This window comes from Harpegnathos saltator, unplaced genomic scaffold, assembly GCF_003227715.2.
Source record: "Harpegnathos saltator strain DR-91 unplaced genomic scaffold, Hsal_v8.6 scaffold114, whole genome shotgun sequence".
NCBI lineage: Eukaryota > Metazoa > Arthropoda > Insecta > Hymenoptera > Formicidae > Harpegnathos > Harpegnathos saltator.
Window position 1 is genome coordinate 208,899 of NW_020229889.1, and position 14,018 is coordinate 222,916.

Below are 14,018 nucleotides of genomic sequence, written 5' to 3' on the forward strand. Positions count from 1 at the left end.
GCGTGCGTGCGTGCGTGCGTGCGTGCGTGCGTGCGTGCGTGCGTGCGTGCGTGCGTGCGTGCGTGCGTGCGTGCGTGCGTGCGTGCGTGCGTGCGTGCGTGCGTGCGTGCGTGCGTGCGTGCGTGCGTGCGTGCGTGCGTGCGTGCGTGCGTGCGTGCGTGCGTGCGTGCGTGCGTGCGTGCGTGCGTGCGTGCGTGCGTGCGTGCGTGCGTGCGTGCGTGCGTGCGTGCGTGCGTGCGGTGCGTGCGTGCGTGCGTGCGTGCGTGCGTGCGTGCGTGCGTGCGTGCGTGCGTGCGTGCGTGCGTGCGTGCGTGCGTGCGTGCGTGCGTGCGTGCGTGCGTGCGTGCGTGCGTGCGTGCGTGCGTGCGTGCGTGCGTGCGTGCGTGCGTGCGTGCGTGCGCGCGCGCGCGCGCGCGCGTGCGTGCTGTCAAGGGCATACCTATGCGCGGCCGATGACATCGCGTTCTCCTCTCCTATTTCCTTTCGCGACGCGACAGCTTCTCTCGCTTGATTTTCCAACAACGTCGCGCCATCTAACCAGCCGCGACAGCGGCACGCTTCGGCAGCGAGTAACGTTACCGACGGTGTCGCTCAACGGCGGCCATTTCTCTTTGTACTCGGTTAGCGCACGTTTCTTCGCATTCTCTTCGAGGGATAAGTTGTAGGTAATAATGCTTCGACTCTCCAGTCAAAGTCAATGGGACATGATTGTGACGGGCGAGCACGAAAGCGCGTCACAGGTAATAAGATAGCCATTACGATTGTTCCTCGCGTCATTATCATAATGATATTAACTCATCGGTTGATGACCGCGTTCTCTCCGCCAGCTTGGCTTTTCTGTCTCTTTCTCTTTCTCTCGTTCTTTCCTGAACGGCGAGCGTCGCCGCTTTCCTTTCTCGCGCGAGATCGGTTACACGGGTTGTCTCGACAACGACCCGCGGATTGCGTCCTATTGCGCGCACATTTGCTATTATGCAAAACGCGGCACCGTCATGACGGCGAACGGCCGATTGCGTATACGTGGAATACGAGCGTGCGCGCACGCTTTTTTTACATGCTATTATTCACGAGATCGGTTAAGCCAATATTGCTTCTCCAACTCTGCCATTATGATGTATACTGCGCACGCGATGACAATACAGTTAACCGGTTTTTCATACGCTTTTCTTTTTTCTTTTTTTTTTTTTCTTCTATGTAAGCGGATTGTTAATACGCTCGAGATATAGCTATATATTCCATGACATACGCGAGAGAAAAGGGAATGCGCGAATTATTGAGGGCTTGGAGCAGATTTTTCTCTCGCGCGCCGACTTGGGAATTATGCATATTCGTCATTCGGAACGAGAGGTCCCTGACATTTACAATACTCATTTGCAATCGCAGAGGAAAATCACGTCAGTTTCTTTATATAGAAAATAAAAATACGACTCCTGCGCTCACTCACGTATAGGCTTCGCAATGGACTTCTTCGCTTGGAACCGTGAAGTATCTTATTGTCTCGTTGTGTGTAATTACAAGCGGTGAATAGACAGAGAATATGATGATTAAACATTCTCTAAACGAACATAAGTTATTTACTCGATAAAGATTTATAACTTGTTTATCAGTAAAACCAGAAATTATATTATGATAAAAGAATATTATATATTTATAGATTCACAGATTCAAAACGTTTTTTATTCGATATGTAAGCTATTCTGGTAATCATCATTTGGTATGATAATCATATAACATGCGTAAAGCAAAAACGATTTTTACAATACGTGCCAATGTGAAATATAAATTTTAAGATAAAATATTAAATATACTTATAAAGTATCGGCAATTTTTCCCAAATAAAAACTAATTAGCATTTTTATTTCGTCGATTGTCTTTATGTTTAACTTCCGACAGTTGAGTAAATCATGATTCATCTTGTAACTGACCTCTTCGTTCTCATTGCAGTCGCACACCCGGTAGCCGTCAACCCTCACCGGGGGAGGAAGAGTTTCAAAAGAATGCAGCTGCCACATTGGCGGTGAGCACCGGCGGCGGTGGCGTCGTGCTGTTGAAGCCCGGCGTTGATGTGGTCGGTAGCGAGGAACATTTTATGGCGGCATTCGCACCGGCACCACCGCATCATCTGCAACATCATCAGGCACCGCCGGCTCATCATCTGCAACATCCACATTCGCACGCAGCCGCGCAGCTGTTTGGCGCCCAGGCACCTCCACCTCCGCAAGGACCACCTCCTTCGCAGCAGCAGCAGCAGCAGCAGCAACAACAGCAGCAGCAGCAGCAACAGCAGCAGCAGCAGCAGCAGCAGCAGGGTCCTCCACAACCTCAGGACACCACTACGCACTTTGACGTACAGGTGAGTCTTGCTTTTGTACACATTGGTCATAACTCCGTTCAAGTGAGACATAAAAATGTTATGAACGATCTATCTCAATGCTACGACATAATAACAATAATAATAATAATAACAATGTCGAAAGGAGCACGTTAAATATTAGGTAACCAAAAAGGTTCGTGCGGTTTTATATATATTAAAAAATAAACAAGAGCAAAGATTTAAAAAAAAAATGTTATCATTGATGTATGAATAAGTGCTGTATATAATATAACTGATGTATGAACAATATAATTGATGTGTGAACAAATAATCGATAACTCTTCGTTATCAATAACGGAGGATCTTTCTGAACGTAGTGGTGCATCTTCAAGTGATTCATCGCCAGGAGAAAATTTTTTAAATCGCACTTTTGTGCAGTCCGTCTTTTAGCACATCTCCTCAAGTGCTACACATACCTTACAACATGCTTGTGTAGCTTTTGACTCGAGTTTAAATTCATAAAGCAAATATGCTCGAATTACACTAGATTTAATAGACATTTTAAAAAGGTGAAACCACAAACCACCAAGAGACACAAAGCAACTCGATAACTCTCAACAAGATTCGGCAACTCATTGCATCGAACTCAAGCAAAAACCGCACAAACTTTTTTGGTCACTTAATTGATGGAGCAAAGTGTTTTTTTCTATCTGATATAATTTAGCATTGAACGAAGTCACGGAAGGAAATAAGTAAGTTTCTAAGGTTCATTTTTCTCCAGTTTTATCTTGTTCGATTATATATTTGATTCGATATGTACAATCTTTTTAATAATAATCCAACATACATTCAATAACATACAATCGATACGACGACAACAAGCATTTCGAGAAACATATCAAAAAACATTTCTAATGAGATGCGTCACTACGTATCTAGTATGAGTTTTAAGTAGTAGAATGTTATTTGACCGCATTGCTTATTTGAGGACTACGAACGATATGAAAATCGAGATAGATCGTAAAGAACATTTTGACCAAACAGAAACTCTTCGATTGCTTATTATATTTTCGGCCGCAACGAACGCAATAAAGATACCACTGCGCGCGGCCTTGATCGCGTATTCTCGAGCGCATGGTATCTTTTTTCTTTTTATATTCCGCCTCATGCATCAAGCGGTCCTCGTATCGATAATAGCCTGCGACCTGTGCGCGGCTTTAAAGAGAAGAAGCGCGCAAGCAGCGCGGCCTCGCGCTTCGTTCGCCGCGGACGAACGTATAAATCACTGAGTGACAGCTCCTCTCGACGTGTCTACTTCGAGTCCTATCCAGAAAATAGAACAGCAATATATCGGTATACCCGGTCGGCCCGGTCGGCGCGTTCCTGCGTTTCCTCAGCTATTCATATTTGGCCACGTCGGCATAAGTAAAAGCGGCGACTCTCGTTTCATACTTTTCACGCGAAGAAACGCGGCGGAAGAGTATATCGACTCCAAGAACAAGACGGTAAAGTCGGGAAAATTTGACACTTTGAGAATGCGATCGCGCTCGGTGAACAAAACTGCGAATTTTCGCAAGAGTCGCGATTGCGATTATTAACACAAATGCCAATCATTTTCTCACCTCACCTCACTATAAGATGACTTTTGACCGTCTTTTGAATATCTTTTTGGCCATCGATAACGCTTCGACTGTAAGTTGTTGGATGTATTCTTCGTGTTTTGTTCTCTAGGCGTTTAATTACGCTTGTGATGATGATGTCGATAGAAGCAAGCTAAACCTCGACATTTTTCGATTCTTTAAGTCTCTCGGGTCACGATAGCGCGAATATCTTGCGACAAGGAAGAGGAAATTGAACAAAACAAAACAAAACACTCTGTAACATCAGAGTTCCTTTTCCTGCGCGTCTGCCGTTTCCTAGAGTCTTTCACTAGAATTTTTGGAACTCTCCGTTTAACTCAAAGTACGTAGGTAGGTTCTGAATTTTTCTCGGCTGTACTCGCTAGATGAGCGTTCTCGAGCTGACATAAATTTGAAGCATGCATTTCCCGCGAATTCGTCACGTGCCTTTCGCGAAAATGCTTTCTGAGCGCACGACTGATTTCTTTTCCCTCAATAACGGAATCACGTATGAACGTATTTGTAGAGCGGCGGACGTTCTTTTTGAAATATGGGAAATACTGGAGAAAGAGAGAGGGAGAGAAAGATTTTGCTTCGCGTCGACGAGGAATCGACAGAAGAGAACCGCGAATGAAGAGAACGACATAGGTATACGCGTCGCTCGCTCGCTCACGCTTTCCCGTCTATGGGAAATGAGCACCCCGGTTGACCATTGTTCCCAAGAGAGAGAGAGAGAGAGAGAGAGAGAGAGAGAGAGAGAGAGAGAGAGAGAGAGAGAGAGAGAGAGAGAGAGAGAGAGAGAGAGAGGAGTCGCGACGGCAGTTTCCGCGCGAGAATAGCGAAATTCGTGTATGTACGTATATATGAGCGACTCGAGTAGACCGGCGGCCGTGTTGAGGATGTTGTCTTTATCTCATCTCGTCGGTCCATCTCGCGACCGATCCTGCTCTACGATGCATTAAAATCTCGTCGCATTTTCGCACGCTCGACCATGTCCACGTTCGATCGCCACGAAATCGCTTGCTGCATATTGAAATTAATTTGTAGCTAATGCAAATCTCTCTCTCTCTCTCTCTCTCTCTCTATTTTTATCTCTCTCTATTTTTATCCTGAATTATTAAGTCATCAGGAGGAAAGATGCAACGTGCGTGAGAGGGCTAACGACCCGAGAAAAAATCCGAACGATGCGCGTTCATGTTGCAAATTCTCCGCGTGTTCTAATGTCCTATTGCCCTCCGTGATTCGATGTAATTTCCCCCCTCGGTTTCCATCGGCGTGCGATCAAATGTGCCGTGCATTTCGGAATTTTCCGGCGATTTCACTCTATTTATCTGTCTACGTATATACATACGTATGTACATCGCGCACCATGACCGATGAAAAAGAAAAAGGACGGGAGAAAGGTTGATTTTCAAGAGAGCCTCTCCTCCCTTCGTCAACGCATATAGGTTTTCGTAACGCTCATCGATTTCACTACCGCTCTTGTCACGCGGTTCTCTCTCTTTCTCTCTCTCTCTCTCTCTCTCTCTCTCTCTCTCTCTCTCTCTCTCTCTCTCTCTCGCTCGCTCTCCCTCTGTCTGTCTGTCTTGCGCGCGCTGTTCATATAAATATAAAAACAGAACGCGTTATGTGCGCATGTTTTCACGAGCTTTTACCAAAGCAGCACGTCGTCGTTCGACCGACTGTTGGTGCACGGCACCTACATGAACCTACAGTCTCTGGAAGAGCCAGGAAGGCACACGCACGTAAGCACGCACACGTGTCAGTACGAAAAGTGCGTGCACGCGTGAGACTCGTTTACTTCCGATCGCGTTATTACGCGAGCGCGCTCTGCTCCCCGATGCGTGAAATTATTTCCAGACCTCTCCTTCTCTCCTGCTCACTCCTTCGCTATTCCACCGCCTGTTTCTCCTCCTCTTCCTCCTTCTCCTCTTGTCCCCGATTTCTTTCTTTTTCTCTTTCCGTCTCTCCTGTCGGGTTTTCCTTTTTCTCCCTCAAACACACACGGGTTCTCCTCGTTTCTCGTTCGAATAGCGGAAAAAGAAGAGAGAAGGGAAAATAGGGAGTAGAGAGGAAAAGCAAGAGAAGAGAGAAGAGTGAGTGAAGGAGGAAGGGGAGGGGACAAGAGAAAGATAGAGAGACAACGGGTTGTTGACTCGCTGCCCATTCAGCATAAGGTGCAATGACTTCCTGTCCCGATGAAATCCAATTTGTATCATCGCTTGAAGGTTACAATCTCTTTCCCGACGCGGAGAAAGGAGGGGGGGGAGAGCACTACCAAACCATGTTCCCCGGTTACATGACTCCCCCCCCGCTTTGCGGCTTTTCGCTCGCAAATTTTCACAGATTGCGTCGTCGAATGACGGACCGTGTTCCTTCGTTCATTCGCATCGAGTTTCCGCGATCGATTTTAGATTTTCCATATGACCCGTTTCTCTCTCGTCGTTGTCGCCGTAGCGGTAGCTACGGATGTTTATTTGTCGTCTCTTACATTGACCGACCCTGCCGTTCTTCTCGTTCTCGCGACGTTCTCTTAATCCACTACTGTCGCATCGTCCATCAGCGTCGTCGTCGTCGTCGTCGAACGTGCGCGACTTTGTCTCGATCGCATCGAATAACGTTCACCCCCACGGTATCTATTGTTGAATCAGTATTACGATTAGAAACGAGGTAGGGAGGGAGCAAGGTACATCGTGCACACCACATACGCACGCGAAAATAATCCTCGCTCTGCGCGCGAGTCTTCGTGATCTCTTTCGCGGAGAGACGAAGCGATGACGCTCTTTGAGCATTCTTCATCGGTGGAGTCATAGGGCTTTTCGTAATCTTCGGCGACTCCTTGCGGGATTCGTGCCAGAGCCGCCGGCTGCCGTTGCGATTGACAGCCGGACACGCGGTTCGGTCGCGCGTCGTCAAGATTGGATTCTGCCGCCGTTAGTTTTCAAGTGTCAGTAGCGACTTGGATGCATCGCACATTGTGAAACCCCTTCGTGCGATCTCAGCGGACAAGAATATCTCGCGATTGCGTTAATAATAAGGCGATCGAATAAGTTCAATCACTCAATCAGTCAAATACTCAATATAACGGGCGCGCGTGACTTGTGTCACCGATGTTTGTTGTGTCGGTTGTAAATTTTGATTAACAAATTTTCATCAGACTAATCGCGCAAGTCGCGTTTGAAATGTAAAGGTTGTTGAGTTGTTGAGGCGAAGTTGAGTAACTTTTACGCGCGCTCAGTTGCATGTTCACTGGAATCGGAATTTAGTCGAAAATCGTATTTTCGGTGTGTCAAGTCGCGCGCTGCTCGTCGTCTCTCGTGACTTGAACGACGACACGACGCTGGTCGAGGGGAATTAACTGGGAGAGAATAATCGGTCTCGCGTTGTCTCGAATTGTCCGACAACGATACGACCGAATAAGCCAAGTGCTTGTCACTCATTCGACGATATTTTTGGCACTCTTACATAACATAACCGAGTATACCTCCTTGGCTACGGCTACGGCTACGGCTACCGGCTACCGGCTACCGGCTTCCTTTTCCCTCGTGCGCCTTCTCTTCGTCGTGTTCTGCCATTTTTCACCACCAGGTGATTCATTCTGGGCGTAAATGCGCCCTCGGAAGAGAGAGCAGCCGCAGGCGTTTCGTCTTTCGTCGTCGTCGTCATCGTCGTCGTCGTTGTCGTTTGTAGCTCAATTAATCGGCAACCGAGTACTCGATTTTCTGTCTCTAAAATCTCGTTCGCGGACTCACGTTTGCGCGGAGAAACTGATATGCATATGCATATATATATATATATATTAATTATTAAGCCTTCGCGGATTAATTTATACATCGGAGTTACCTCCGATGTTTCGCGGAAATTCGGGTTTCAACTTCCCCGGACATTGCCGTATTTCAGCAATTCGTATTTCTCAACTCAAATTTCGACAATAATTTTCGAAATATCCTTAATTTTTAATTTTTAATATTTCTAACTGATGCAACAATGGCTCGCAGAATAAAATGGCTTGGCTGCGATGAAACGTGTGGTCGGATTAAACTCTCGACACAGGACTCGACCGATCTCGAGCGGAGGCTTAAAGAATGTGTATTACTACTGTTTTTGCGATAAGCTTGCAAATGTACAAATGTTACGTGACTAGTGCTACGTATCTCGAATTCCTTCTCCTGATGACATCTCCGCGGATTTAACGCTTGGGGCATCCGCCTCCCGCCGCCCTCTTCTATTCGCTTTCTGTATGACCGGTGGCGTACAGTGGTGTAAGGATACGTCGTTGATGGATTACATTCCACGCGGGTGGCATGTGCGTGCGCGGTGATTTTTGTCTCGTCGGAGACGAGAACGCTTCTCCTCGCTTCTCCCTGCTTTTCTCTCCCTTCTCTTTATTTTTTCCGGCACCCGGAGCTCGACGCTCGGTCGTCATCGTCCTGAAAATTTACGCAAGTGTCTTTCTCGCAAGTGTCGAGCTCGTCGAGACGCGGAAACCGATCTCGTGAGAGAAGGAAGAGGGGTTAAAGGGCTCGCTGTCGCGCGACGCGAGTCCGAGGAGATGGCAGTCCATCGCGACAATTAAACGCGAGCATCCTTCCATTCCGATCGAGATCTACCGTTTCCAATAATAAGGATAAGGAAGCAAGTATAGGGCATCGCCGGAGCGAGAGAGAGAGAGAGAGAGAGAGAGAGAGAGAGAGAGAGAGAGAGAGAGAGAGAGAGAGAAGGGGGGGAGAAGATAAAAATAAGTACGCAAAGATATGAACAACGAGGCACGATGATGACACGCGGGGACCGACGCGCGTGAAACAAATCGGGATTTTATTTCTCCTTTCATACTCTTCATTGTTGTTTCTTATGTCACCGCGAGAATAGGAAATTAACGAAGATAATTTTTTCTCCGTCAACTTTTTCCTATAAATAATCGAGTGGAAAAGCGCCAAGAGAGCGCGCGAGTACGGCGAACCGGCAGAGACTTTATTATGACGGTCTTTGTTGACTGTATCGAGCGCGGCGCTTCACACGGGGAATTGTGGAAGCGAGCTCGAATGTTCTTGACATATGCTATTTTAGTTGCGCGCACACACACACATACATATACCGGTACCGGACTTACCTCATTATTTTTCACTCTCGCGAATGTAGAAAACGTGCTCGGCGCTCGTTTCGCGAGATTTCCTTGTTTCGAGTTGACGTTACCGCGCGTGAGCTACTCGTACGTTGTTAGGCGATAGCCTTAGATTAATTTTCTCCCTCAAGCAAGACAGAAAGTGAGAGGGGACGCGCGAGTTGCCTAAAAAGCGATGTTGTTACATGAAACGTTAAAAGGATCGCCGCGAGGGAGAAAATAATGGCCAGCAAGTCGTAATTTTACGCGCGTGTCGTTTGTATCATCGAACGTCGTCGCGGAAATTCTCTCGGAGGGTCGCGCTTTCGCGCAACTTCCTTCTCCTCCGCTGGCTTAACCGCTCGCGTCCCGCTCGCGGTGATAGACGCGATGGATGAAGAAAGGTCAAGGTTGAGAGCCGTATTGAAATTTATCACTTCGCTACGCGGCAGCGCTCTCTGCGCGGAAAATCGACCGATGACTCATCCAGCCCCGGGAAGCCCCGTGCAAATTTAAAAGTGGCTTTAGGGTCAGAGGTCGTCGCGCGTATCCGCTCTCGATGCGGCTCGATGCGAATCTTAACAAAGATTAGGATTCCCACTCCTCTTCCGTGTCCGACTCACAGATGGCGGCCTCTCCGTTTGTCCCCCCCGTATCGCACACTTTCCAGAATTTTGATGGACGCGACAGGAGGATTAAGATCCTCGTTGAAGAAAAAAAGAGAAAAATTGACGCAGCGATCCTTTGTCTATCTTTCTTTCTTTCTTTCTCTCGCAGCAGCCAAGCTTTTCCTCTCACAATCGAATCTTCTTTTGTCTCTTCCAACCAGCGATATTCATTAATTATAGACAACATTTAATTGCCGTCCGACCGGCCGGCCGGTCAAGATGAAACTAGGGAGGAGGAGGGGCTGGGCGAGGGGATGAAACGAGTCGATGAATCGATAATACGACTCCATTATCATCATATAACGCATGCGACGAATGTATATCGAATGGGAACGTCGTCCCCGCGTGCGTGTTATTAATCAAACGGGAAGATCATTAGTCTCTCCGAAGAACGCTACGGCGAGACTGTGAGAGTCTCCCTCTCCCTCTCTTTGCATCTGCTCTCCCTACTCTCACACCGGATCCTAATTAAACGTTGGGATCATCCCCGCGGAGACGAATCTAGGCTAGAGGCCGACTCGAGCCACAGCCTCTCCACTTTCATCTCACTCTCTTTTCTGACTCTTTCTCCACCGCAACCCCTCATCGCGTCCTCCTCCTCTTCCTCCTCCTCCTCTTCGCGTCTGTCTCGTTCTTAAAAAGCGTGCGCGCAAGCCCTCGGGAATCGTGACCGAGTGCTCGATACTTTCGCACCGATTCTCCATTTTTATTCTGCGCTACGTGGTCGAATAGCTCGTGTCGACGTGTTGTCGACGTCCTTGTTGATCCACCTTAATGCGCGCGGCTGGTTTAATTGCGCGATGCGGCGCGGCGCCACGATTTGCGCAATTCGGTGAAATTATCCAGTGTTTCACGTCCGCATACGCTGCGATTATGAACGATTTAACTGATGTCATTCCCGTGAGAAATCGGATTTCAAAGACATGCTTACATGTACGTGCAGCCGATTGCGGACTCGCAAAGTTACATTCGATTACGAGATTTCGAAACGTATAGACGGATTCGGAACAACGCGAAAGAAATTTTTTTGCACACCTGTCGTGAAGGAACATGCTCTCTCTCTCTCTCTCTCTCTCTCTCTCTCTCTCTCTCTCTCTCTCTCTCTCTCTCTCTCTCTCTCTCTCTCTCTCGTTAAGATGTCGGATGAAGATTTCAGTCTTAATTTTACGCAGACGAATCTTCGCGGAATAAGCTTCGTCCTGAAGCGCTTTCTCTTGATCTGAAAAGTTATCGATCTTGTGATACTAGCTCGACATGGTAGCATTCGTATGTTGACGTTTAGCGTCGATAAATCTAACGTATAACGTGCGAAATAAATTGAATATTGACGCGGAAGAACGCGAAAAGCGAATATCGGCCACCGTTACTCAACCGGTCGTTCCATGTCGATCTCCTTTTTTCTGAGCGCGATTAAAACTCTGGCTGTGTTTTTAGCTCGGACGTTTATTACGCTAACGCCATAGGTGCATGTACACAGGTAGCTAGGTAGGTAGGAGGTAGATGAGTAGATATAGGTAGGTAAGTTGAGCGCGGCCGCCAAGTATATTTATATACGTAAGCGGCGCTCACGTGGAAATTTTTTATTATAATAAGAGACTCTCTCTAGAGGGTAGCGGCGGTAATAATGGTGGTGGTGGTGGTGGTGGTGGTGGTGGTGGTGGTGGTGATGATGATGATGACGGCGGTGGTGGCAGCGGCGGCGGTGGCGATGGCGGTGGCGGTGGCGGAGGTGGCAGCAGTGGCGGCAGTGAGTGTTGCTGTGTTTCACATGAGGGTTGGAAGGCGGGAGAACAGTCGAGAGAAAGAACGTAAAAGAGAGACCAACCGAGAGCGAGCGGACGAGCGAGCGAGTGAAAAAAGAAGAGAGAGAGAGAGAGAGAGAGAGAGAGAGAGAGAGAGAGAGAGAGAGAGAGAGAGAAAGAGAGAGGTAGAAAGGTACATAGGGCAAAATGAGAGAGAAACAAAGAACACCCCAGTATATAACACGCGAACTAGCGTGTTCATCCATCCCTCGGAATTCTGGGGTTCTCAACTTTGGAGCGGCTGCCGCGTCGGCGTGCGCCTTGTCCAGTTACCGGGGATCGTTAGTTCGAGTCTATCAGCGGAAAGGCACGATGGACGACGGCCAGCCGACCCTTCTTAATCGCCGTTTGACCGAGTTCTAAAAACGAAAATATTCCGCGGTGGTGAACTCTTGCGACCGCGCGCGTGCACTGCCGTTCGTCGAGATTCTTTTTTCTCTTGTTTCTTCTTTTTTCTTTTCTACTTACTGAACGCGCAGTTTTGGTAAATATGCACACACACACACACATATATATATATATATAGAGAGAGAGAGGGGGGGGGGATATTTCGAACGCTCATTTCTCTCTCAGGTAAACTAATCAACTTTAAATTCAATCGAATGTCGCTTTGCGATTCGATATCCCGCTATCATTCTTGGTATAATTTACGGATCGCGAGATCAAATCCGGAGTTAGAAAAGGAGGATTTTATGTTTTGAATGACGCAGAAAATAACTTTTCATATTTTATACGTCAATCTCTCTCCGCATTTGGCTTCGTTTCTCACATTTGATCGAGAAATCGAATTCGCGCGAGGTGGGGAACGCCTCAGATTTTTCGCGGCTACATGTTTATCATTCCTTTGAGAATATTGACTGTAAAAAAAGTTGCAAAAATGAAAAATATGACACTTTGCGTACGCAACAGGACTCGATACGATTAAAGAGTTGCGTGGCAGAATTTTTTTTTAGATGTCTAGTTGAACAGGAAAATCAATGAAACCCGGATTCGAACGCGCACAAAGGGGAATTCTAAATCAATGACCACATTTTAGCATGTCTAACATGTGTATTTGGGAGGGGGGAGGGGTATCCCCGCATATTGTGCGTCGCCTTTCAGAAATTATAGTGTAGTTTAACGTGTCATCACCCAGTACAGAGAGCTCTTCTCCCTTCCTCCATCCCTCTCCTCGTTTGTTACCGTACATCTCACGGTGTATTATTGCGGGTAAACATATTTATGCGTCCTATGTACATCGCCGGCGCAGTGACGGTGGCGACGGTATGAAGTTGGCGACATGTAAATAATATGGTATAGAGTAGTCGCAACCGATAGGGACCGACCTATCTCGCCATCCTCGTCTCCCTCCTCCCCTTCTCTACGCGTGCACACACGCGCACACACAAACACACACACACGCTATTTTTACTCTTTTCTAACTTTTCTCGTCATTCTCCGCCTTTCCTCTCTCTCTCTCTCTCTCTCTCTCCCCTCCTCCTCCTCCTCCTTCCCTCTCTCTCCTCCCTTTCTCCCTCCCCCTCTCTTTCTCTCTCTGCCTCCGTTCCTCTTTTCCTCTTTCTTGTTATGTTTCACCTCGTTTCATCTCGTCTGATCGTCTCTTCATTTTCTTCTCTCCCTTTTTCCTCTTTTTTTCCCTTTTTTCGTCGACATCGCAACATTATGCAACCACCACCGATATTCGTACTCTTTACCGAGATTGCCGCGAGTCTAGAGGAAACCGGAAAAAATCGGGAAATTGAAAATGGTCAAGAATATGCATGGCTGTGCAAACGAGGAGGAAGAGAAGAATTGCGAAGAACTTGGCGCATTTCTCGCCGCAGCAGTATTATTCGCTATTAAAGAGGGCATTTAAGAACAAAAATGGTACCGTGGAGTAAAATAAAGTTATGTTAATAACATATGAATAAAGTTATGTTTCTCCTCGCGTGCGTATATGAGTAGGGTGCGTGTAGCTAAACTTGTTCGTTATGCGTGTTCCCGTCCTTCTTCAGGCACTTTAAATGTAATTTAGATTTTCGTGACGGTCTCGACGTGGATAAGGTTATTCGCGAAAAGGAACAATATATACACACACACACACACACACACACACAGTGTGTCCCATTTTAATCCGGCCGGCTGAATAAAATTCGAGGATATTTTCCAGAAAAAAATGTCAGACAAATGTTGCTCAGTTCTAAGGGGGACATTCGATGCCATCAACAATTTTGACCTCGGGTGAAGGGTTCAAGATCAACTTTTTTTCTTAAATGGGAACCCCTATTTTTCACATCGGCAATCGATTCTACGTAAAAAAAAATGAAACTTTTGTCTGAAGCATTTTTTCTTTTATAACGCAAACTAATTTCACTTATTCAACCTCCAAAATTGAAATTTTCCAACTTTCTGAATTTTTTACTCGAGAATGGTGGGGTTTGGGGGGAAATTGCAGAAGACAAAAAGTTCTTGGAATGCTGCAAGGAATTCACTCGAATTTTCGCATAGTTGACCGTGCACTTTTTTCGAGGTTTA

General features: G+C 47.0%; 1 protein-coding gene across 7 annotated transcripts in view; it reads left to right on the top strand.

The window, feature by feature from the left end:
• Window positions 1-14,018, top strand: part of pum (pumilio) — a 92,061-nt gene that overhangs the window by 22,320 nt on the left and 55,723 nt on the right. For all 7 annotated transcript variants that reach the window (XM_011136995.3, XM_011136994.3, XM_025301759.1 and 4 more), the window contains one exon: window positions 1,945-2,353. In XM_011136995.3, the coding sequence (XP_011135297.2) occupies window positions 1,945-2,353 (409 nt within the window). The remainder of the gene's footprint in view (window positions 1-1,944; window positions 2,354-14,018) is intronic.